The 26825-nt window shown below is 43.4% G+C and overlaps 1 protein-coding gene across 2 annotated transcripts in view; it reads right to left on the bottom strand.

Moving 5' to 3' along the window:
* Positions 1–26825, bottom strand: part of APPL2 (adaptor protein, phosphotyrosine interacting with PH domain and leucine zipper 2) — a 56190-nt gene that overhangs the window by 4679 nt on the left and 24686 nt on the right. For both annotated transcript variants that reach the window (XM_013997990.2, NM_001135961.1), the window contains exons 5-17: positions 26052–26139; positions 23621–23662; positions 23448–23506; positions 22534–22680; positions 19703–19785; positions 15558–15716; positions 13936–14124; positions 12254–12296; positions 12086–12142; positions 11897–11985; positions 5941–6099; positions 5728–5780; positions 3999–4173 (exon numbers count right to left, since the gene is read on the bottom strand). In XM_013997990.2, coding sequence (XP_013853444.1) covers positions 3999–4173; positions 5728–5780; positions 5941–6099; positions 11897–11985; positions 12086–12142; positions 12254–12296; positions 13936–14124; positions 15558–15716; positions 19703–19785; positions 22534–22680; positions 23448–23506; positions 23621–23662; positions 26052–26139 — 1343 coding nt within the window. The remainder of the gene's footprint in view (positions 1–3998; positions 4174–5727; positions 5781–5940; positions 6100–11896; positions 11986–12085; positions 12143–12253; positions 12297–13935; positions 14125–15557; positions 15717–19702; positions 19786–22533; positions 22681–23447; positions 23507–23620; positions 23663–26051; positions 26140–26825) is intronic.

Genomic DNA, 26825 nt, shown 5'->3' with positions numbered 1-26825 from the left:
CCAAGCTAGGCCAGGGATCCAACTCGAATCCTCATGGATACTAGTGGGATTGTTTCCACTGAGCCACAACAGGAACTCCCTAGATAAATTCTTTAACAACATTTTAACATCTAATATAATCCGATTGGTTTCTCTGGGAAAATTAACTGCATGAGGATTTACTATTATATATAGATAAAAATTTCTACTTTCTAACACATGGTATTGTATTTTTAAATTATTGATTTGCTGTAAGTGAAAGCAAAAAATCTATTCTCTGTTAAAAAAGATGTTATAATTCTATGTATATAAAATGTCCAGATAGGCAAATCTGTAGACAGCAGGATTAGTAGTTAGGGCTGAGCAGGTTGCAGGGGAAAGAGGGAGTGGCTGCTAACAGGTATAGGTTTGCTTTGAGAGGGGATGATGAAAAGATTCTAAAATAGTAGTAACGGCTGCACAAATCTGAATTTCCAAAAACAACACTTTAAATAGGCAAATTATACAGTATGTAAATTATATCTCAGTAAAGCTGTTGGCCTCCCCCCTCACACACAAAATAGTTACAACTTGAAATATGTGCAGTTATACTTGTTAAAGCATGGGAGTTATAATCAGAGGGCTCTGAATTTCCAACCTGACTGCTCACTTTATGATCTTGTGCAATTCACCCTGACTTCTCTCAACTGCTTTGTAAAACAGGTAAGAGAATGAGAAAATGTGTATGGATATTTAGGCTACAAAATAAATATTTAGCTTATGTCCCTATTAATGAGCATGAATTTATGTAGTGATTTTTAAAATATACAACATACACAATTTCCCTCAAAAATTGGATAACTTTACTCAACAGGTATTTTATGAAATTGTCCTATAAAGATTTAAAACATGCGTATCATATTTTGTAAGTAACTTTTAAGTTTGTTGTCTGAGCATGGTAATCTAGATGTGCTTAAGATTTGATTTTCTATGTGACTTCTAAATTGCCTTAAAACACATGAATTCCCATAAAAGTATGTATGCGTGTATACAGTGGTAAAAAACACCCAACATAAAATTCACCATTACTGATCCTCAGTATAGTCACTGCGCTGTAACTATTACCACTATCTAGTTCCACGACATCGTCACCTCAAACGGAAACTCCATCCCTAATAAAGCATTCACTTTCTACTTTCTTTTCAGCTTTTGGCAGCTTCTCACTCATCTGCTTTGTCCCTATAGATCTGCCTATTCTGCATATTTCATATAAATGATCATGTAGGAGTTCCCATCTTGGCTCAGTGGTTAACGAATTCTGACTAGTTTCCATCCGGACTCAGGTTCAATCCCTAGCCTTGCTCAGTGGGTTGAGGATCCAGCGATGCTGCGAGCTGTGGTGTGGGTCACAGACATGGCTCGGATTCTGTGTTGCTGTGGCTCTGGCGGAGGCTGGCAGCTATAGCTCTGATTCACCCCTAGCCTGGGAACCTCCTCATGCCACAGGTTCCGCCCTAAAAACACCAAAAAAAAAAAAAAAATATATATATATATATATATATAATATGTAGCTTTTTGTGTCTTTCAATTAGCATGATGATCTCAGGATTCATCCACATTGAAATATGCACCAGAACTTCGTTACTCTTCAAGGCTGGATGATCTGCATGTGCTTTGTTTACCCACCTTTTGATGGACACTTGGATTATTTCTACCTTTTGGCTCTTGTGAATAGTCCTGTTACATGTACGTTTGTGTGTACAAGTTTTTGTCTGAACACTTTTCATTCTTATTTGGGTATCAACCCAGGAATGGAATTCTATGTTTTTGTTGATGTTGTTTTGTTTTTTAATTTTATGGCCACACCTGTGGCATATGGACGTTTCCGGGCCAGGGACTGAATCTGAGCCACAGCTGCAGGAACACCAGATCCTTTAATCCACTGCACCATGCTGGGGATCAAAGCTCACCTCTGCAGAGACACTCCAGTTGGACTCTTAACCCACTGTGCCACAATAGGGAACTCCTGGAATTCTGGTGAAGTTACAGAGGAGCCGTCAAATCATTCCCCAGGGAGCTGAACCGTCTTACATGCCCACCAGCAATGGGTTCCAATTTCTCCACATCCTTGCTAACACCTGTTTCTTGTTTTCATTCAGTAGATGTTCTGTGCAAATTATTCTACACGTAGATGTGTTTTTTTGATGTGTTTGTGGGGAAAGGTGAGCACAACGTCTTACTCCTCCACCATCTTGATCAACCAGATCAGTCTCTGGACTCACTGAGGTTCAGGTTCTTTATGCCTCCACACAGAAGGAATTTAGTGAGAGACCAAGTGATAGGCAAGAAATAGATTAAGATAGGATCCTTGTGAGAGATGCAAGCAGGCAGGCCTGTCTTTGCACTTTTTTAAACAGGGTTCTTTGATACACTATGGTTTTTCACGGTGCTTTTACACACATTTACTCTCATCTTTTTGGGTGCAATTAATGAACAATGAGCCAGTGCCAATGAAGGTCTAGGACATACTTGGAAAAAAGCTTTAAATAAATGTAAGAACCTTATTCAAGTAGAGAGCTTACAACAAATGAAAAGGACTCATTTTTATAAATGGAAGAAATTATCGAAACTATATTCTGATTTTGGCCAAAGCACTAATTAACTTTCTTGAATTACCACTTACTAAATAAGCATTTTCTATGTGCCAGTCACAGTTGTAAATATATGTATTAATTTGTGTATTCCTCATGACAAAACAACCATATCTAGGGTGAAGATACGGTTGTTTTCATGTTATAGCTGAAGAAACCGAGGCAGAGAAGTTAAATAACTTGCCCAAGTTCATACGATAAATGCCAAGCTGAAGAAACCGAGGCAGAGAAGTTAAATAACTTGCCCAAGTTCATGTGATAAACGCCAAAGTCAGAAATAAAGCTGTAAAGCAGCGCTGCTGTCCCACAGAAACTTAATGCAAGCCTCATATGTAATTTGAAAATTTCCAGAAGCCACATTTTAAAGTGTAAATAAGTATATTTTTAAAGATTTAAAATATTACTAGTCAGTTATGTTACTGATGTAAAAACTGTTATTTTGCATTCTTTTGGGGGGACAGTAAGAGATCTTAGAAATTTGGTATGTGTTTTACACTTAAAATACTTCTCAAGACAAATTAGGTTTCAAGTGCTGTATGTATGTAGCTATAGCATTAGACAGGTGCAACTTTTTTTTTTTTTTCCGGTCTTTTTAGGGCCATACCCCAAGCATATGGAGGTTCCCAGACTAGGGGTCAAATTGGAGCTACAGCTGCCAGCCAACACCACAGCCACGCAGCGCCATATCCGAGCCAAGCCTGCGACCTACACCACAGCTCACGACAACGTCAGATCCCACTGAGCAAGGCCAGGGATCAAACCTTTGCCCTCATGGATGCTAGTCAGATAGATTCATTTCCGTTGAGCCAAGACAGGAACGCTGACAGTGCAACTCTTAATAAAGCCCATGCTGACCACAGCGTGACTTGCCATCATTCATATACATCTTATTACTTGGAACTGAAAATAATGTAGTTAACATGGCTTGGCTTTATTTTCACCCCAACAAATATTAAGATTTTCCTTGTGGTGGTCTAGTTACCTCAGGAAGGCTCATGTTCTGTTTTCATTGTTGTTAATTTTGATAAATAATTTAGCACTCTCAGAGAAGGAAAAGAAAAAACCAAAAAAACCTTTCATTTTCAAGCTCTGAGATACAGAGAGTAAATCTTGAGTGATGGTGGTGTCTTTATGCACGACAGGCTAGCATTCACTCACCACTCAAGAAACCAGTTTCTAAACATATCAGCTTTTGTCTTTAAGGGAGCATCTTCTATTCAATGTATCTTATAAAAGTGAAATGTAAAAAATAGGGCAGAAACCAAGGGTAGCATCTTCACTTAATCCAAGCAAACAAGTACTCTAGTATGAACATTCTAGATGAGTAAACACGCCTTAAAAGAAATCAGCCAAGGCTGTAAGAAACTCTGCAAATGGAAGTGAATGTACCTCAGAGTCTGACTGGTGACCATCAGGTGGGATTCTGTCGTACGGAAGATGTTGTGGATAGCCCGAGCAGCCAGTACTTGTCTCATTGCTTCATAAATCACTTCAGGAGTGTTGTCCGTTTTAACTGCCATTGATCCCAAAAACCGAACGACAAACATCTGCTGCAAAAGAGAATCTGCAAGAGAGCATTTTCCGCTCAGGATCACATTCACTTCCTGCCTGCCAACCTGTGTACCAGAGGCAAATGGGCTGGTCTGAGAAGAGGCTGAAGACCTCAGGGGGGCCTTGCTTTCTGGAGTACTCTGCTTTTATAAACCACAATTTGCCAAAGCTCTGACTCTCCTATTGTCTAATTTTGTCTGTTTGGAACTATTCATTAGACTAGAAAAGCACTTCTTTTTTGTGCATCTATAAAATGAAACCAGACAAACATCCTGGTGCTAAAACTACATGTATGTGGCAGTATATGCATCTTACCTTTCTCTCTGAAAATAAGAGCTTTTTCATCAGACAAGAAAAAATTCATTCATTACTTTGGCCCATGGATAAAGTCCTCTCATAAAATTTATTTGAAGAAATAAGACCTGAGGTGGGGTCTCATTCAATTCATGCACATCCTTTATTACTGAAGGGCAGTGATGATGCTCCCTAATCTAGTGGAGATCTCAAGCTATTTATGAGATTATTCCATTCCAATGAACTGACAGTACTTGCTCCTTGATAATGGCACATAACCTGACAAACTAAGTAACAGCAACTACAACTGGAAGATCGTGAAGAAGGTGTAAAAGATCTTTTTTTTTTTTTTTTTTAATCTGTAAGAACACTAAGTCCCTTATCCACCATTCGAAACTAAGAGGCCTACTTTTCCTTCACTTGCCCTCCCTATTAGTATTCTTGCCCCTGAAAATAACTGAACAGTTAAAAGAGGAAAACATAACTGACATGTAAGTGGTTACTCTGCTATGAAGATAGTTTTTACAAGTTAGAAAGTTTTTTGTATAGACTGTTGACAAACTGTGTGGACCATGAAAAGTCAGCCAGACACAAGTGGAGCATCAGATTTTGTGGCTGAAGCTGTAAGGAATGCCAATTCTCAAGTCCCACTCTTAAGTGTAAATAGGTAACATTTCATTCCAGTAACATTCTCAGGCTTCAATCATGACACTGTGTTAAAATGAGATCTGGCCAGCACTTGCAGCTCCTAAATTGCCTTGGCTGGGAACTCAGGTTCTGCTCCATGGAGTAGCAGGTTATGGACAGCTCTCCTGAGTATGTACTTATGTTATCTTCTAAGAATATAAACCAAACAACAAAAATCTACATTTGAACAAATTAAACACTTCTTTCATGTACCTTCAAATTGAATAATGAGTTATTTGTGCTTTTGGTTTTCTAAAATGAAACAGCATATTTATGACTTAACCAGACTGTATTTTAATATAACCCGTTTATCCTCTTGGAATGTGTTTGGCAATAAGATGACAGCATTTAGATTTGGTAACAATTTCTACATAGGAGCCTACAAAAAGGGTATGGATGTGGCTAATGGTAGGACAGTCAGAGGAAATCCGTCAGCCTACCCTGAGTTTTTATCCAGACTTGCCCTAATTACATGTGCTCTAATGAGTTTTCACAGAGAACACACACCTGTGGGTCATAATTTCAATTCATAGCTTGGGTCATTTTGTGCTGGGGAAAGAAAAAGCACACAAAACTAGCCACTTACCTTCTGCTTCTGGAAACGTCTCATCCTCAGTTTCACCAAAAGGGTTGATACGCCTAGAGGAATAGCCAGAATCAAATGATCTTGACAGTTTCAGCTAAAAGGACACAACACTTGAACTCTAAGTCAGAAGGCAATAGTATTTGGAGGTGGGGACACAAGAGATGTTAAATTTATTTTCACTTCTCCCAGAGGTAACCCCCCTTTAGCCCATACCTGCTCCCTCTGTTCTGATCAAGGAATTCTGTAGCAGGAAGTACAATATCAAATTGAATAGGTGTTCCTGGAGCAATCAGTTGTTCTGCTTTAGGTATAATGACTGCTGCTTCGGGAACAATCTTGTCATTTTCCATCTCTGAATTTTTCAAGTTCTGGCTGGAGTACAAAATAGGGGAAAAAGTCCCTTTTTTAAAACAGACATTTTTTATAATTGAAGAATGGTTAATTTACAATGTTTTGTTAGTTTCAGGTACAGAATGAAGTGATTCAACATATACATATACACTGAATGAGAAAATATATGAACCTCACATAATACAAAAATATATATTATATATACAAAACCATTATACATATATATATATGTGTGTGGTTATATGTATATATGGTCCCGGTTATTTATTTTATATATACTAGTTAATCCCAAACTCCTAATTTGTCTACCCCTCTATCTCCTTTGGTAACCAAAGTCTGTCTTCTATGAGTCTACTTCTGATTTGTAAATAAGCTCATTTGTATCATTTTTTTAGGCAACATGTAAGTGGTATCATGATATTTGTCTTTGTCTAACTTACCTAATATTATAATCTCTAGGCTCATCCAAGTTGCTTCAAATGGCATTATTTTATTCCTTTTTATGGATGAGTAGTATTCTGGGGTGTCTGTGTGTGTGTACACACACCGCTTTATCCATTCATCTGTCAATGGACATTAAGGTTGCTTCCATGTCTTGGCTACTATAAATAATGCTACTGTGAATATTAGGGTGCATTTATCTTTTCAAATTATGGTTTTCTCCAGATATATGCCCAGGAGTGGGATGATAGGAGTAATTCTACATTCAGTTTTTTAAGGACTCTCCATGCTGTTCTCCATAGTGGCTGCACCAGTTTACATTCCAGCCAACAGTGTAACAGGGTTCCTTTTTCTCCACACCCTTTCCAGCATTATAATTATTATCTGTAGACTTTTTAATGATGGCCATTCTGACTGGTGTAAAGGTCATGTCTCACTGTAGTTTTCGTTTGCATTTCTCTAATAATTAGCAATACTGAGCATCTTTTCATGTGCCTGTTGACCATCTATATGTCTTCTTTGGGAAAATGTCTATTTAGGTCTTCTGCCCACTTTTTTTGATTGTTTTATATTGAGCTGCATGAGCTATTTGTATATTTTGGAAATTAATCCCATGAGATTAGCATCTTGTGCAAATATTTTCTCCCAGTCCCGAAACTTTTTTGTATAAAGTCCCTTTTAATCTTAAGCCTTTACAATCAAATGAATACATGGTGAATGCTGATTTGACTTTTACAAATAGATGAGAGAGAAGATTTAACCCACTTTACAAACAAATCTTTGTAAAATTATCATTTATGTCCATGATTAAGATACCCCATTACCTGTAGCTAGTTCTGGGGCCCAATATCCTGCATTGTGTTAGAATACTTACTATATTACCTATTAATTTCCCTGTTGTTCTTTCTCCCTTTGAGAGAGGTTTTTGAGGATGGGGGCTGTAACCGAATCATATTTATTACCGGGAACATAACAGGCATTTGAAAATGTCAGCTGAATGCATAATACACCTTGGGCTAGCATTCAACTGCCTGGCTCTCACTTCTTCCGAGCGCCTCCCTGCCCTCTGCTGACGTGCCTTCCCCAGTGCCACAGCACACACACTATGTGCTTGTCTCTGCCTCCACCGCAGTTCTGCAGCTCACTCTTTCTCTCCCACACTTCAAACAGAAGCTCAATCTCCGTCCATCCACTGGGCCTTCTGAGCCAGCCTGACCCTCTCCTTCCTCTGCAGTCCTGTGGTCCTTAGTAAGCCACGAGGACAGTCCTGTGTGGCTGTGTGGCTCCCGAGTTTATTGCCGTGCTCACTCATGCCATTTTGAGGTCGTGGCACTTAAAGGCAGAACACCGTCTGAACAGTGAGTCATCGTGTGCCACCGTGTTTTTTCTTTTCCAGTGTCAGGATGTTGTAAATTCACCCTTTCATAGGTTTATAATCGTTTCTCCCCAGCTACAGTGTGAATGCCTTTGAGGAGCGAAGAATGTCAAAGTATGTTGGTTTCTTACATTGTTTGAACCATAAGAAGACTCTTGGTATCTTTCCATTTATTTGATATCTTGTATCCCAGCATTTCAAATTTCTCAAGTATGTTAAAACTAAGTATACTATATGAAACTATTTTATAATACTATTTGACAAATGAGCATAATCAATGGAAAGCAGATAGAAACACAACAGACAAACTAGTAGCTGGTCACTGCAAGGAGAGACACTGAGTTTAACCTCCATTAAAGGAAAAGGAAACTGAAGCCTCTAGAGAAGCTGAGTAATCCTGACGGCGCTCGGTTATCTGGCGGGTGACCTAGATTAACAGCTGAGGTCTCCTCGCTGCCCATGCAGTGCTTTCCCACAATGCCACGCTGCCTCGGTAACCAAAATGATGGGCTCACATCTGCGGCTTCATAGGTTTTCTGCCTATTTTTCTTGATCTTTCTTATTGTCTTTGCAGCTCCTTAGGCTTTGGCCCCAGGCTCCTCTCCTCCCTTGACACTCTGCCTAACTGACCTCTGCTGCTGCCACTTCAGTGCTGCTGGGCTCGCAATGCAGAGACTCAGCCCACACATTTTCTTTGCGCTCCAGACTTGTATCATTAGCGGACCACCTGACAACTCACTGGAATGTTTCACGAGCCTCTCAAACTTAATCCCAAACTGAACTCCTGATACTCGCCCACTACCAACTCTTCTCCACATCTTTTTTTTTTTTGTCTTTTTAGCTATTTCTTGGGCCACTCCCGTGGCACATGGAGGTTCCCAGGCTAGGGGTCTCATCGGAGCTGTAGCCATCGGCCTACGCCAGAGCCACAGCAACGCGGGATCCGAGCCACATCTGCGACCTACACCACAGCTCACGGCAACGCCGGATCGTTAACCCACTGAGCAAGGGCAGGGACCGAACCCGCAACCTCATGGTTCCTAGTCGGATCCGTTAACCACTGCGCCACAACGGGAACTCCTCTCCACATCTTTAAGTATCACCACCTGCCAAGGGGTTCACCCAGACTGTGGTCATCCTTTTGACTTGTTCCTTTCCCCCCACTCCACATCTCATGTATCACACATCCCAGAGATTTTTGTCTTCAAAAAAGGTCCCAAATCCATCTGCTTTTCAACCCCTCTGCCATGACCCCGGTTTAAGACACACTGTCTTCTCCCGGACTACTGCTCCACGCCCCTCCTTGGATGCCTACTTGCCTAGCTCTGCGTTCCGTGTCCTCCACAGCAGCCAGAGCTGCCCTTGGAAAACGTCAAGTGGGTCACCTCTCTCTCTCTTCCTCACACCCCCCTCCCTCCTAGAACCCCTGCATGGCTCCCCAAGCCCCTGACCCTGACTTCTTCATGATCTGTCCCTGCCCACCTCCCTTCCCGCCCTCGTCTTCTCCGTGGCCTCCCTTTGCCAATCACCGTCTACACACACTGGTCTCCTTTCTGTTCCTCAAAGACACCAAGCTCTTTCCTGCCATTCAGCCTTCACGGCTGCCATCAGGAATGCACTTCTTGCAAGAGAGGCTACTCTGCATCTGTTACTTCTCAGTTTATTATCTCCACATACAAGCCCTAAACAGGTCTCCTCCTAATTCTCCATGATGGTGCCCTCATCTTTCACACGACAGTGCTTTTTTTCCATTTTAATTAAGTTATTTCTTTAGCTTTTGCCTCTCTTCCCCTCAAATCTGTCAGTTTTATGACCCAGCTCAGTGCCTGGACATATACTGGATACTCAAAAACATCTGCTAAATAGCTGCATAAATGAATGAATATCTGATATAAGTAACTGTAGAATGAGGGAAGGCCTCACATAAGATTTGCTGGGAAGTAAAGGGCTGTTTGTTCCTAAGAGCGCAGTTTCTCTGCTTCATCCCCCCACTGTCATTAAACTGTTTCTTAATTCTTAATGAGGTGACCCTAAGAGACAGCACTTCTCTCTAGAGCTCCGGGCCGGCTGGCAGCTACATCTGTCACCCTTCCAATCTTTGGGTGGATTCAGCTGGTTGGCTAGAGTCATTTCCCGCCCCCAACAGGAATTCTTCTGCGTCCCTTCTATGGGGTCCTTTCTAAGAATGTGATTTATTTATTCTAGAACAGAGAAGAAAATCAGTTACTGAATGTGATCTGCAAACTGTTTTTTAGACAACCATTCACACCTCCTAATTACTAACACGCAGCAAACGTTTCACTGACACCCGAGAACAACAGCATCTTCGAGCTATAAGAGCCTTGGGGGTGTTCTGATGTCTCTCATCCTATGGCACAGAATTGAGGACATAGACCCAGAGAGCTGACAACTCACCCCAGGGCTCTTATCAAAACCATGTCTCCTAACTCCCAGTCTAGTGCAGTGTTCGCCACCCCGTCCTTCCAACATTCGTGTGGCTTTACCAAGAGAAGACAGACACATTTACCCAGTACAAGGCTCAAAGATTAGCCCCACTGGCTGGACCCTATTTCCATTTCCATTCATGAAGTGCTTTCCTTAAAGCTGCACTTAGTAAGCACGCCACTTGCGTAAACTGTTAAACTCTTCATTTACTGCCTGGAGCATTTTCAGACTTGTTGCCTCTTCCCCATTTTCATCACCTTTGCTCAGGTTTCACAACTACAAGAAGAGGGACATCCCAGAGGCCCTCTCTGCCCTTCCCTCCTCCCGCCCACCTGATGTACCCCAGACGGTGTCTCTCCAGGCTGCTTCTGACGGTGCCTCCCCTTCTCTCAAGGCCTGCAGTCTCCCGCCCCTGCCTTGTGATTCCTCAGCAGGGCACCTAATTCTTTCACAGTGGAACTCAACCTACTTTCAGCTTTATTGTCTGCTCTCCCTCCTCTGTCCCAGTGCCTGATGTGTGAACACTGGCTCCACACTGCACAGCACTGACTGAACCACTCTGAGCCTTCTGATAACTTCCTTCTAGAGTCATTAGACAATACTTGCAAAACATGTAAGGAGTTCTTTCTCCCACACCACTGAGAAGGGCGGCCTCACACCATCATGATTCTAACTTACCCTTTGAGGTCATGCTTTCATTAGCATAACAAACAATACAGCCTTCTATTACTTAGCCAAATGGAAACTTTCATGAAGATAAAGGCAGCAAAAAAAAAAAAAAAAAAAAAAAGATAAAAGGTAGCATTCCTGGAATAAATCTTAAAGCAGTATTCCAAACCAGAGAATAGCTCTATGTGTGGAAATGCTCACTATAAACAATAACAGCAACCAATGAAGGGGAGACAACCTAAATATTCAAAGAGCCAATAATATTAAATGATGGAATAGTATGTAGTTAAAGGACCAACTGTGAAAGTTTGAAAAATAAATGTGTGAAATAAACGTACATATGAAAATACCAGCGTGTGTGCTGATGAGGCCTGCACTGTAACATGAACACACAAAAGGTGATTTTCTTCCTCTACCCAATATTCTATGGTACTCTATATGGGAAAGAATCTGAGAAGGAATGAATGTGTGTGTATGTGTAACTGAATCACTTTGTGGTACAGCAGAAACTATCACATTTTAAATTAACTATATTTCAATAAAACTCTAAAAAATGAAAAAAAAATTTTGTTTTGGTTTTGTAACTTTGGTGATGCTGATACAAAATGTGGGGACACTTGGTGCACGTCTAGTCTGTAGCAGCGTGGTCTACAGGGGGCAGGACGCAGGTGCTGAAACCACACAGCTTTGAATCCTGGCCTCTGCCCACGTGTGTGGTGTGAACATCAGCAAAGTATCTACCCCTTCCTGGTCAGAGCCATTGCTTCTGCGGAACAGAGCTCAACGCCACCCCGAGTAGTCTGGCAGGATCAAAGTCCTAGAACACGTGAAATTCTGCATTCACAGTTTGGCTCCACAAAAGCTAGTTTTCTTTTGTCCTTTAGTTACCTGGGGCACGGGCTTTCCTGTTTTTTGGCAAAACTTGTAATGGGAGTCACTGCTTGGAGAGCCGTCTGATTCAACTTGATGGCGACTGCCTAAAAATCCACAGGAAGACAGGCTCAGTTCCAGGAGGTGGACGCTTACCTTTCATGTGGAGAAAAGGGCCGAGGTGCAGGTAAGGCATCTGTGAATTACCTCTGGGTTGTCAGTCAGGTAGATCTGTCTGGAGATGTTGTTTATTGCACATATCCACTGGAGAGAACATGAAAAAAAAAAAAAAAAACCAAACAAAAAAAAACACCCCATTGAGTCTCAAAGTTACCCACTATACCAGAATGGAAGTGAAACAAACACAATCTTTACCTCTTCATTTTCCTTTCTGCTTTCTGCCTGGAGAATTATTCCCCTGAAACAGAGAACATCTCAGTAAGCGCTTCCCAGATCTCAAGTGACTGAGGATTCTTCTACACAAACCTGAACGCAGCTAGAGTCCTGAAAGCGAAGGGCTAGGAAGGCACCACGATGGGAAGGACAGAAAATAGGGTTCTGGGTCTGGTTCTGCTGCTGCCTATGTGATCTCGGACACACTTCCTTTCCCTGGGCCTCAGCCTTCCCATCGCTGAAACGAGCAACCTGGACTCAGACCTACTTGCCAAGGGCTGCAGTTCTACAGGATGGGCCATCGTGCTGGCTCTGGGGAGACAGTCCAAGGCAACCAGGCCTGTGGCCCTGCCTCCCCTGCAACCACACCCAGAGAAGGAATGGGCAACCATCCCACCCCTCAACCAGAACCAAGGACCTGAACACAGAGCCAAGGTACAGATAATACCACCCGACTCTTGTGGAGGTGTCACTCTGTAAAGCTACTCCACACCCGATAGCTCCTCTGTTCTATGGCAGGTGGGAAACATGGATCCTATCCCTACTGCTCATCTGAGGGAATCGGGGTCCAGACGAGTTAAGTAACTGGCGGGACCATGACTAGCATCCAGAGTCTTTATTCCCAGGTCACCTCCCATCACCCAGGTAGGAAGATGATGTCTAAAAATGCTCTGTCATGGAGTTCCTGCTGTGGCGCAATGAGATCAGTGGCATCTCGGGAGCACTGGGAAGCAGGTTTGATCCCCAGCTCAGCACCATAGGTTAAGGATCTGACATTACCACAACTGCAGCATAGGTCCCAACTATGGCTTAGATCTGATCCCTGGCCTGGGAACTCCAAATGCCACGGGGTGGCTGAAAGGAAAATAAATAAATAAAAATGCTCTGCTGGTCTGGGAGAGGAGAGTGTCGACACCATACCAATGCTGCCGCCTGTCCCAAACACACTACCGTTTAAATAAAACCTCAGCTCCGAAGCCCAGAGAGAGCAAGTGCAAGCAGAGTAGCTCTGGCTGAGGACAGGGCCACCCTTCTCCCCCAGACAGGTGAAGCCTGGAGAACCTCACAGGGCTCTGAACTCCTTGGAGCAGTCTGAACCCACCGCTCTGAGAGGCGAGCCCACCGGGATGGGGAATGACACGGCTGCAGTGGAATGCCCTGTTCACAGCTCCTGTGTCAGCTGGAGAAGTGGGCTCCTCCTCATCCCTGCTTCTGCCTCCCACAGCCCTGCCCCACCCCGATGATGCAGACACAAAGGCTCAGCTAGGAACAGCCAGAAGCAGCCACACCCTCTAAGTCTCTGCTGACAAACAGCTCTTCGATCACTATCTTACACACCCTGGCCTTGCTCAGTGGGTTAAGGATCCCGTGTTGCCGTGAGCTGTGGTGTGGGTAACAGATGCGGCTCGGATCCCGCGTTGCTGTGGCTGTGGTGTATTAGATCCCTAGCCTGGGAACCTCCATATGCTGAGGGAGAGGCTCAAGAAAAGGCAAAATGACCAAAAACAAAAACAAAAACAAAACCCCACCCTCTGGGAAGGTCAACACACCCAGGGCAGGGCCTCTCCCATGGAGGGCAGGCACAGAGGAGTGACCCAGAAGTCCCCTGGCAGAAACAGAGTCACTGCACCTGTTTCCTCCCACATAAAACCCGTGTGGCCTACGCTTTTCCATTGGGAGTGGTGATCTGGAAGCAGTATCGCCGGTCCTCGCAGTCCACCGCCATCACTGAGCAGTTGTCCAGGTCCTGGATCAGACCTCCAGCCACGGCGCCCCTGGGCTGGCACATGAGGTTGCCGCCTTGGGTGAAGAAGTAGAGCCTCTCCCAGGTGGTGGTGACCAGGCCGGTCTTGCTGTCAGAGGTGTGTTGTGAAGAGCCTGTTAGTACTAGGAAGCACGAGCAGCACCTCAGAGTCTCACTGCCTCTTTATGGGTATTGGGAGCACTTTAGAAATAATGTTTCTTTACATTAAGCAAATCTAATTCTTTCTCCAGAAAGAACGGGAGTAAAGAGTAGCAGAAGAGGTACAGTTTAGCTTGAATGAGCTGGGCGGTGATGGGCTCTTCCCTGGGAGCAGCCAGTCCCAGGGCCAACTCCAGGACAGGCAGGCTGCGCCTCCCCTCAGCACAGCCAGACCCTGGCTTCTAAACCCCGTATCTGGAAACAGGATTCGTCCATCACCATCAGGAACTGAACACCTGGGAGACCACTGCTCTAAGATGCAGAGCTGGACTGCTCTAAATGTCGCTAGAGTCACCAGCGTCACCTCAGCCCACGGCACACACCCCAGAATCCCGAGGACTTCCTCCCAGATTGGGTTTTGCTCCAGCTAGATGTGGGCTGCTTACAATAGAAAAATCCAATTCCTGGCAAATAACTCCAGAACCTTGTGGAGTTTTCTATCTGTACAGAACTAAAGGAGACATCTGGCTTGTGATCTCAACAAGCTTTACAGACCTTTGAAGAGCTCCGCCCTCGTAAGAAAACAGCTGGCAATTCCTCTTCACTGAGCTCCCATTGGGGGAGAGCAAATATATTTACTTAATTCAGTACTTTCTGAGGAGCAACTCCACATAAGGCCCTAAGTTTCCCGCCTCAATTATAATTTCTCCAAAGTGGGTGCTTACCACCTGTTAGGAATTACAATTCATCTTTTCAAAAACTTTAGGAAGTGGGTGCAATTTTCAGCTCTACTTTACAGATGAAGTGATGGGGGGCCCAACGGAGCCAGGGTATCTAACTGATACCAAAGTTGGAGCCCACACTGCACCTGACAACACCCCTGCTCTGCTCTGAGGCAGTTAAATCTGATCATCTTTTTAACTCATAACGGACACTGAAAGACCTGACAGTTAAATGTGTGATTCAGTTTATATACAGCTAGACAACCCTGAAAGCTTCCTAGCCTGCAAACTCTAGCCTCAGTGCTGGCTCACTAGCACCGCTCTCACCTGTCAGGGGTCTGGGGAGGGGTCTCAATGTCTAGGACAATGACAGTTAAGAGCAGTCTATCGACAAATGGCCATGGCGACCAGGGAGGGGTGGCCTGTGGTGGCTTGGAGCCCACACACTGGGTTCTTACATGACTATTTCAAGCCCCATCTCGCAGTGCAGTTTGGGATCTGAACCGAGAGACTTGCTGTGTCCCAGGCAGGGGGGTGCAGTGGGGGGCGCCCTTCCTCAACCTCACCCACCACCACCCTCTGATGGGGCACTTACAGATACTCTTGAGCTACTCCTACGGGACACAGATTTTAGGAAAAGGGCCAGGCAATGCAATCTCACTTTCTAAGATTAAGGTAACCAGCCTTCTGGATGAGGTTCCTGTTGATCTGGGGAGTAGCCACATCGAAGTCTGGAGTGTAAACGGAGTCATCAAGAGAAAGTAATTCTTGCTGGGACACCCGCATCTTCTCTGCTTCCGCTTCAAGTTCCACCTGGATGCTTGGGACAGAAGGTGTCAGGTCAGTCACTTGTCATCAGTCAACCCAGATGGTTGGGCCCCCCAACAACTTCCTGCCTTACACCAGGAGCCACAGTGCCCCAACTTCAACCAAGGCCCCAAAAGCTGGAGATGATGGGGACTCTAGTCTGTGTTACCAAATGTTTCTGTGACTGCTGTTTTCAAACAGAGCATAACAAATAACAACAGATGATGCCTGAACCCAGCTAAACAATTCCTCTGCTGACAAAAGTGATATCAGGCTCATAACTGTTGATGCAAATTTTAGAAGATGAGCCCATGCTCAGGAGCCACATGTGCTGGCAGCCTGCGAAAGTGCCCAAAAGGCAAGAAGGAATAGCAGTCATTCACGGCCCCCACTGCCACCCCCAGTTGAGGCAGGAGTGGTGGTGGAGTCAGCCACTGGAGACAGGCAAGTGACCAGGAGGTGGTACCAAGGTGCAACAAAGCCACAGGAAGTGCTTTTCTTTTTATGAGGGCCGCACAACTGCCCCAAGATGGCATGAGCTGGCCAACCAAGGTCTGTCCACAGTCCGGCTTTCAATCCTTGTGTCCTCAGGTGTGGAAAACCTGGAAGCTTTCTCTTGAAATAAGCAGCTGCTCTTTCTCCCCATAATGTGAGGCCTCCACAGCGACCCAGCCCAGGTTATAAAATCTTAAATACAATCTGCCAACACGGCCCATCTGGCTAAGAAATCAGACTCTAGAGGTGTTGTTGCCCTTCTCCACTGTGGTAGACAGGACTGAATTACAATGATGAAATCAGAAGGAATGCTGGGGCCAGCGAGTCCAGGGTTTTACAGAGTGGGCTCTCAGCATTTTCTTTCACAAGGGTTGTATAGGGGAGAGGGACTGGGCTTGGACATCCAGAGTCTCCTCTTGGAGCTTCACAATGAACTGCTGGTAACTGCTGGTATCTTGTTTAATGCAGCCCCAATGCAGTCAGCCTAAGTTAATCTTGGCTATTTTGACATTTGGGTGGAATGACTGGGGCCTCCACCAACAAACTTCATTAGTTTAACCTGCCTGTCATTGCCAAGGCTGAAAGAATGGAATGAGAAAAAAAGCTAAGCAGTACAGGAAGTCGAAGCAGGGAGTCAACAGAATAAAGAACTGCTTAGTTTCCTCAGCTTTTGAGAGAAGCCTCTTTGAAGATGTGATGAAAGGTAAGGACTGCCTCCCTGGGAAAAGCCCTCAGGTGAACCAACGTGACATGCACACACCTCCAGGGAGTTTTTAGTAACTGCCCCCCTCCCCCACCCATACAGAATCAGGCTTGGAACTGAGCCAATCCAAGGCTCCCAGGAACTCAAGGAACAGGGTAGGAAACTGTATTCAATTGTTTCCATTGACTTTTTTTTTTTAAAATCATGTTTCATTTAATTAGAAAAAGTGTGTGTGTGTGTGTGTGTGTGTGTGTGTAGGAGCCAAAAAAAAAAAAAAAAAAAAAAAAAGGTTGCAGTGTATCATTGTGAAGTAAGGAAGAAAAGGCCCTGGCACTGTGAGTGACTGAAATGCCACCCATCTGGGTTCATGCTGGGTTCGAGTCCTCTTATACCCTGACCAGGCTTCAGACCCCCAGAGCCACCACTAGACACTGTTCCTTGGCCTTTTGGGGGACTGACTGCTGATGGGCAATATAGCAGCAGAACCACCTCCGGGTAGCAGAGGAACAGCAGTATTTATCTACTAGCCAAAATAAAATGTAAACGATAGGAAATTAAAATTCTTAAAATGAATGCTTTACCTCTTTGAACAAGGAGGCTCAAGTGCTTACAGGTTCAGCTGGGAACCCTGCCTGCTGCCCTTATAACAAAATTCACCTTGTCAAGCAGCAGGGACAGGTCTCACAAAACTAGACCCAGCCCTTGGGAGAGGGCTGTGTAGCCAGGGCTTTCACAGCCAGGCGCGGGGCTGTCAGAACAGCTGGTGCCCCGCTTTGGTGGCCTAGTGATGATTCACAGAAACACTGATAAGGAAAGAGAATCTGCAAAAAGAGTACACACTGAAGCTTCTCAGAAATGGGCACAAGTGCCTAACCATCCATTAAAAAAAAAAAAAATTAGTACATGGAAAAATCTGGAGCACAGCTAGTTCTCTCAGAAACATAGAAAACCATGGAATTCTGAGAGTTAAAGTAAGATGAGAAAGAGACAGTGAGAGAGAAAAGACAGAAGGTTTTGATGTGACAATTTAATAGGCTCCCTTCTTTCACTTTCTCCTAACATTCCCAGGGGCTGAGAGTCAAATTAAAGGCTGGAGACCGAACTCAGATTTCAAATTGCTTTCTAGCATAATTTCAAACTGAACCTGCATCCACCAGTCAGGAAAAAAACCAACTCAGAGACTTTCAGCAAGGATTATATGCTTTCCTAAACTACAACTCTCCCCTCGTGTCTGTGTGAATGCTCGGCACTGGTTTTTCTTTGGGTTCATTCTTTATTTTCAGCATTTTAGGGAGACTTCTGCCTTAGTCTTCTTAAGGTATTATGAAATGCAACATCAAGAAAATGAACAACTTTTCATTTTTCCACACAAAATCCTATACTTTCCACTTTTTATATTCACTTGTATATTTCCACTTTGTATATTCACTTGTCAACTATACTTACACATGCACACACACACTTTCTCTCACACACACACACACACACACACACACACACACACAGAGTTTCTATACCCCAGAAATTACAAGAAGTGCTCAAGGAACCACAAATCTGTAGTGTGAATGAAATAAGCCTGGCACTGGCGGTGCCTGGGTGCCTCCCACAAGCCCACTACTGGGTATGCCCATGACAGGAAGCAAGGAGAGACAGAGCAGCCACAGTCTCAATTAAGTGTGGCAAGGACAGTCTGATGATGTATTTTTACTTATTTATTTATTTATGGTATTTGGAGGTTCCCAGGCTAGGGATTGAATCGGATCTGTAGCCACTGGCCTACACCACAGCCACAACAATGCAGGACCCAAGCCATGTCAGCCACCTACACCACCGCTCACGGCAACACTGGATCCTTAACCACTGGGCAAGGCCAGGGATTGAACCCGAAACCTCACAGTTCCTAGTCAGATTTGTTTCCACTGCACCACGACAAGAACTCCCTGATGATGTATTTTAAAAAAATAGACATTTGCAGAGTTCCTGTTGTGGCGCAGCAGAAACAAATCCAACTAGGAACCATGATGTTTCAGGTTTGATCCCTGGCCTTACTCAATGGGTTAAGGATCCAGTGTTGCCATGAGCTGTAGTATAGGATGCAGATGCAGCTCGTATCCCGAGTTGCTATGGCTGTGGCATATGCCGCCAGCTGTGGCTCTGATTCGATCCACAGCCTGTGAACCTCCATATGTTGCGGGTGTGGCCCTAAAAAGCAAAAAATAAAAAAATACAATAAAAATAAAAAACAGACATTTGCAAGGCTGGACTGAAATTTATTAAATTAATTCAAAAAAGGTTTAATGCCTTACATATCTATTATAAATTCATGTGATGTTAAGTTTCCTGAAAAGCTGAAGCACTTCTGGCTGCTAACCCCATTAGCTCTCAAAGAAAAAAGTAAGCAGCTCCTCTAAATCCACAAGTCTAAAATGAACTCATAGGCTTATAATATGTGAAACTTGAACACTAACAAAAGAAGATTCTAAGAATAGGAACTTGGACTTAATAGGAAAGTACCCCATAAACATTTTAATCCTTTATTTAGTCTTTTAATGTAATAGATAAGACTCTGGGCTCTGCTCCCTCCACATGATTCAAGAACTGCTGAAATCATTTACTTTTCAACCACGCTATTCACAAACATCAGCAGCTAAGAAGGGGCTGTTTCTGAGGGCTCAAGTAGCATTGGGGGGAGGTATCTGTGGGACACTCTGGAGTCAGAATCCTCCCCCCACCTCCCAGAGAGACTGATTCATCGGAAACAGCAAAAGGCACATGAGATTTAAACCAAAGTGTAGTCTTACCTTTGAACCATATCTGCAACAGAGGTTAAGAAGCTGTCCATGCTTTGAGAAAACATCTCAGCTCCCTTCTTAAAAAAGTTAATCTGAAAGATATAATTACAATATTCTCAAAATATCTAGGAAAGGTGAATGATGAATTCATTAAATGTGAGAGAGAGAGCACGGGGCAGCAGACACTGGCCGGCCCCTCCTCGCCCCCAGCACTTGCTGCCTCTGCCGAGCCCCACCTCACTGGTCGAGAGCTACTCTCAAAGCCCCTGGTGCAACTGGACAGTGAGGACGGTGAGGCCTACTAACTTGCTGATAGGCTGTAAATATAAATGCTTGGTACATTCCACCTCGTTGATATTTACCACTGATAATTATTTTGATATTATCATCATCAGCCTAGACAGTAAGTTTGAATCCTAGACAGTAAGTTTGCTGAGAGCAAGGATTAGGTCTTATTCACCTCTCTCTCTCCAGGAACTAAACTGGTGTGTGAATACGGACATGTACAGCACCAGCGAGCAGACAAGCAGCAGGCAGCTTTCCTTGAAGTGAAGGCTACCAATGACTGCCCCTGCTTGCTGAGGGGGATGGATGACTTGGCTATGATACTACAGAAGGAAAACTGGGCTGAAGACCCTTAAAAGGCTCTTCTGGGAGTCCCTGCTGTGGCACAGTGGATTAAGAATCTGTCTGCAGCAGCTTGGGTCACTGTGGATGTGTGGGTTCAATCCCCGGCCTGATGCAGCGGATTCCGAAGAAGCTGGTGTTGCTGCAACTGTGGCTCTGAGTCAATCCCTGGCTCTGGAACTTCCATTCATCACAGGAACAGCTGTAAAAAAAAAAAAAAAAAAAAAGATTTTCCAACCCTAACATCAACCTGAAGGGGGACTGTGTATGTGAAAGACACAACAGGCTGTGTCCCTGCATAGGTGCTGGACACAAGGAACAGGGCCCCTCCTGCCCCCCCCCCCCCCGATGTTCCATGATGGATGTGCTCTCTGCCCCAGGGGAGAGGGGCCCTAGGCGACCTGAAGACTTACAGCTTGAAAATGAAACTGCAGTTGCTGACTTTCTGGAAATGAACAGAAAGAATTTTTTACTTCCTGTGACTCCTGGAAAGTTCGAGTCCCCTAACAAACCCTAACCCTTAACAGGAGGGGGAGGGTGACAAAGAACAAGTGAGTGCACATGTGTGGACACAAGCACCCATGATGAGGAAGCTGGGTGCTCCCAAGGATTTGCTGAGGACTGGAGCCCACAGCTGAACAGTGCTAGTTTTTGGTTTAATCCAGCTTTACTTTACAGAAAGATTATACTGCTTTATTTATTTATTTATTTGGGCCACACCCACGGCATATGGAAGTTCCCAGGCTGGGGTCAAACTGGAGCTGTAGCTGCTGGCCTATGCCACAGCCACAGCCACAGCCACGTGGGATCCAAGCCAAGTCCACAACCTACAACACGGCTCACAGCAATGCCAGATCCTTAACCCACTGAGCAAGGCCAGGGATCCAACCTGTGTCCTCATGGATACTAGTCAGGTTCAATACTGCTGAACCACTAGGGAACTCCTATATTGCTCTATTTAAATACTGCCTCTGAATACCTAAGCTGACTCTTGTGTCCCCCACCTTGCAACAATGTAACAACTATATTAAGAAGACAGACAGTTGAGCTTAGAAGTTTAAAGGCCCTCTTTTACTCTCCTTTTCCTGAAATGAAACTGATGTTGTATTTTTTAGGAGTACATACGTATTTTTTGTCTTTTTTTTTTTTTTAAGGGCCTCATCTGTAGCATACGGAAGTTCCCAGGCTAAGAGTCGAACCAGAGCCACAGCTACCAGCTGACACCACAGCCACAGAAACATGGGATCCAAGGCACATCTGTGACCTACACCTCAGCTCACAGCAACACTGGAATCTTAACCTAAAAAGCAAGGCCAGGGATTGAACCGGATTCTTCATACTGGTCAGCTTCCTTATTTCTGAGCTATGATGGGAACTCCAGAATATATATATATTTTTAAAGTACTTTAAAAGTAACATTCTCGCGCGCGTGTGTGTGTGTGTGTGTGTGTGTGTGTGTGTGTGTGTGTGTGGTGTTTTTTTTTTTTTAATTGCTGAATTTTTTCTTTTCAGCATTCTGCTTCCTCACATCCCTTTCCGTTCCTAGACTGTCAGATGAGAGAAGATTTCCAGGTGCATTTCTCACATGCCCAAGTGAGGTTTTGGAGTCAACCTAAGTGGGACAGGGATGGACAGTGAGGACTGATGCCACACAGTCAAGGCCCTATCCCAAAACTGGAGACTCCCAGCAGACAAATGCTCAGTAGTACAAGAAATGGGAGGAGGAAGTCAGAGAAATATTCTACAGAGACTTTATCGGGCAGTGGCAACATCTCCCCACACCCCAGGTTCCACGATGCCAGCAATAACCCTGGAAACATCTTTGAGAAGAGCCCGGCTGAGCACAGAACAGCAGAGGAAGGCGTGCAGTCCTAGGTTGCAAGCCTAGCTCCACCAACCTGGGAGCCAGGTGCTTGCCACAAACCTGGACCAGGCCTGGCCTTCATCTGAATCAGATACAAAGGGCCACACCAGCTCCTCCCCACAGGAGTCTTGGGATCAAGGCCATCATTTCCTGCACGTACAACCTAACAAGTCCAGCTAACAGTGATCCAGCCCCTCTGGAAGCTCTCCGAGGGCTGAATCTCAGACGTTTCCAGGGAGCTTGTGCACCTGAATTTCCTTCTCTGGTGATGCTTGTTCAGTTGGCAAATGCCATGCTGTCCTCCACAGCTGGCTTAGATCTGATGCCTCAGGGGAAAGGACCACCTTACCTGTCCGTGAGCGAAGCCTAGCAGGGGCTCCATCATGGCCACGCGCTTTCTGTACTGCAGCGCATTGAGGGCACAGTAGTACTGCAGGGATGAAAGGTGCTGTTTCCGCCGCGCAGCTGCCACCTCTTTTACGACTTCAGTCTTTACCTGGTTAAGGGGGAAGGGAAAACGGCAAGCTGTCCAAAGTATGTGGCAATTCTCTAAGAGCATGCAACTTCAAAATATGTTTGTTTATTCATTAGAACCATTTTTGTGACAAATATAATAACAACCAGATAAGGTTCTACCTCAAGTTTTTAAAAACCTAAATTAAAAATATCAAATTAATGGTGTCTCAGTGTTTGTGATGCTGCACTGGGCTGAAGACAATGCTTTCTGCTGGTAGCACTACAAAGTGCTACAATGCTCTGGGAAAACAATACGGCAGCATGCATTCAAAGCTACAAATAAACATCCTGGTTCATGCAGAAGATTATATTCCAAGGAAATCATGGAAAAGAAGTGAAAGTTACATGCCTGAAAATATTTAATATTATAGACAGCAGCTAAAGCTAGAAAGCATGAATTAAAGGGTCAGAGTTGTAACACCAGGGCAAAGGCATTCAAGTGCCCAAGTATATACGAATCAGATAACCATATGAAGCATCAAGCTTAAGTTAAAATCATTGTGTGATTATCATTTTACAATGGTTCCAAGTTGATCTTTTTTAATAAAGCAGTTTGAAAAGCTACAAGAAAGACGTGAAGGTCTACTTTTGAGATTTGGAATAAACATTAAAATATCCATGTGTGGGAGAGAAAAAGAAAAAAAAATTCATCCAGATACCCTTAATGCCATGAATTCACAACAGAAAAACACATAAGAAGCTTAAGTAAATGAAGTGAAAAATAACATGGAAGGTAGGTATCCTTACCTTTTCATTCTCCTTTTTTTTAGAAAGCCTGCTATATTTTGCCATTGAGAGGTCATGCTCTAAAAATAAAGAGACATTTTTGCATCCAGATAGGTTGAAGGCAAGAGTATTCATTCAGCATCTCTGCCCACAGACATACTAAACCATACACCAAGAACAGAGAAGATGCTTACCATTGCTGGCAAGTCCAAAAAGATCCTTTAAAGTGCTTACTTCTGAAGAAGAGAAAAGAAACACCTTAGAGTAAAGGAAAATAAATGCCAACCCAGAGCTCTGTGCCTTCCCAAGAAAATAAAGGTTGTGTGCATGGAAGGGGGAAGATCCTGTTGGCTGGGGGTGCTTATTTTAATGAAAAAAAAATCTGAAGCAATCTAGTATGCTGTACTTGCAACAAGCCAACACCAACAACTATTACCTCATGTGGGTGTCACACCCATCATGCACAAAGATGGCTTAACATAGTCTAAGATCAAAAAATGAAAAGTCAATGAGAGTAATGACTGTCCAAGGCTAAAAACTTAAAAACATAAAGATACTTAAAAGAAAGTGACACTTTCTGCAATTCTAAAACAATCCATTTTTACTTTGTCAAACAGAGCAAAGCATTTTCACATTTTCTATGTTGTTTTCAATTTGTCTCAGAATTGCATCCAGCTTTTATATTTCTCTTCACATTATCCTTATTCCTTCTGATACGGGGCTGCTTTCTGCCTTTCTATGCTTGAATTTTTCTTTTTTACTCATCTTTTACTCCTGTTGGAGGAGTTTTAGAGTATCTTCCTCATCAATTTTAAATAGATTCCTTAATAACTCTTATATTATCTTCATTTAGACAATGTACTTACTTATATTGGTAGGTAGATGAAAAAGGCAACAAAATGTAAAATAAAACACTACTAAACAGAGAGGATGCCGGACTCTAAGTTGGTTCTGATGCTGATTCAGGTATGACCTGAGCCAACACTTCAAATCTGTCTTGGTGTCATCAGAAAAGGATGGCGTGATTAACTTTTTTTTCATAGATACTAAAAGGCTTCTTTTTTTTTTTACTACCACCACACACTTTATTCTCCAAAAAAAAAAAAAAAAAAATCATCCTGCATAAATACTATTACTACTACCACTAATCCATGAGTTGAGCCTTTCTGGACTAACGATGGCCATGGCATTAACTCTACAGGGCACCCTCACTCCTGCTCCCATAAACAAACCTGAAAGATATAAATCTGACAATAAAATCCTTCGAGGGTAATTATTTTCCTTCTAAAAGGCTTGGAGTTGTTTTTAAAATTATATCCTCCCCACACATTTCTAGTGTTTTCATTTAGAGAAAATCTGTTTTTAAAAAGGCACTTAATGAGGCTTTTCAGTTACTACTAGATAATGAGCACAGGACTCCATTTAGGTTTGGGATTTACACACAATTATAGAAGAGCAACACTGAAAAACACTAAAAATCCTGCTCAATCAACATTTCTCTTTATGCAAGCTAACTGACATATCATTTTTTACTTCTCAAGTGTTAGTGTTGTCAAACTGCCTTTGGGTAGAGTTTATGCCAATTCTACTATTTTCCACACAGACCTCAGGTGACACGATCACAAAGGACTCAAAGTGAGGGGGGAGAAAAAGCCTCATCTTTAAGATGTGGCCTTCCATTTACTACATCTTTTTTGCCTAAAAACACAATTTTAAACTTTAAGATGCTCTATTTTTGCAGAGGAAGTACTATACTGAACAGATCTTTCAGTACTCTGGTTTAGACTTTTTTGGCCTGCAATTTTTTTATATCAGTGTCCTAGAAAATACAATTCTTTACTCTCTAGGCAATAAATATTTTCAATAAAATAGGTAAATACTAAAGAACTAGAAAATCTGCACCCCCTTCTGTAACATCAACTAAGTTTTTTTTCAAGACTATTTGTTCTTTTTTATATTTACTTTTTATACCTTGATTTCTAACAATATAAAATTATTCTAAAGTTTTATTTTAGTTGAAGAACCACAATTAATCCAAAAGAGCAACGAGGCTCCCTGAACTAGTCACAGATACTCCCACTCACTAAATGTAAGCTCCAGCAGAGCAGGGACCCCAGATACCTGGTTCAGAGCTGCGCCCCAGAGTCTAGCCCAGATAAAGCAAGGCCCCTTTCCTCTCAAGCCTTCCACTTTACATTCCAAAGTATTCAATGGCTCCCCAAGAACAGCCTGCTTTACAAATGCCTCCTAACCTGTAATATAAACCTTAACGTCTTTGTCTACTTGGTAAATATTGATTAAAACCCAGCACAGAGATCACCTTCTGCAGTAAGCCTTCCCTGGCACCATATCCTCAAAATGCCTTTCTGTGTGCATCTCTGTTCTGCTGCCCTCATTACATGATATCACATATTATCTGTTTCCAAGTCTGTTTTCTCATTGGCCTGTGACTTCCTTAGGCGAGCCAAGAAAATAGTGAGGTTTTAATAAAAGATGAATTGAACTGCTCAAAAAAGAAGGCATTTCTCAAATGATCCACACACTTAAAGAAATAACCGCAGGAAAAATTATTACCACATGAATTAGTATACCAAAAGCATATGGCAGTGAACTCAGTTACTTTACCTGTGAGATCCTTTTCTCGAAACTGTATAATAGGCAGAACCATTGTGTCTGCTAACTGTTTGGCCAGCTCAGTATGGAGAACATTAAGCTGAAAGAAAGAGAAATCTGTTGAAGAGAATGATACTCACTATTACTGACACTGTATGATTTCACCGAGCTGGTTAAGGAGCTCAGGTGGATATCCTTAGCAAATAAATACCCTTCATAAAGCAGTAAATGCCACAGGCTAAGAGGTAGTAAAAACTAAATGCAAGGTTCTAACTGACTGGGGCATCAGTTGAGTTTGCTGAGGGAGTCTCCAGGCCCACAGTTATTGTTTGCTCACTGAGTAAACTCTCACTCTGTGTTCTCCACCAGCCTGGAGAGGAGAAAACTGGGAGGTGCCCGCAGCACAGGTGAGCACTTGGCTAGGCCTGTGCGCTCTTACTCTCAGAGGTGGCTGAGGTCACGCCGGAAAGGCCTGCTGGGAACCCACTAACCCTTCAACTGGAGGCCTGTGGGCCTGGGCATTGCTCTGGAGAGAGAATGTGGCCCACGGAACCACTCAGCCAGATTTCAGACCTTTCTGAGAACAAGACAACTGTATTCACATACGCTCCTCACAAGCTAATTCTAACAGCTCTTGCTTCTTTCTCTCCCACCTCAAGGCCTTACTAAATCCTGTCTATGTAAATGGATTAGGAGAAATAAAGATTATCACCATCAGCACTACCACCTCTGCACTTCCTGTGTGCCAGCTTTACATGCTTTATACCACTTAGCTCCCATCTGCTC

This window comes from Sus scrofa, chromosome 5, assembly GCF_000003025.6.
Source record: "Sus scrofa isolate TJ Tabasco breed Duroc chromosome 5, Sscrofa11.1, whole genome shotgun sequence".
NCBI classification, from domain to species: Eukaryota; Metazoa; Chordata; class Mammalia; order Artiodactyla; family Suidae; genus Sus; species Sus scrofa.
The sequence above is the reverse complement of the archived record's forward strand: the minus strand, read 5'-3'. Positions and strand labels throughout refer to the sequence as shown.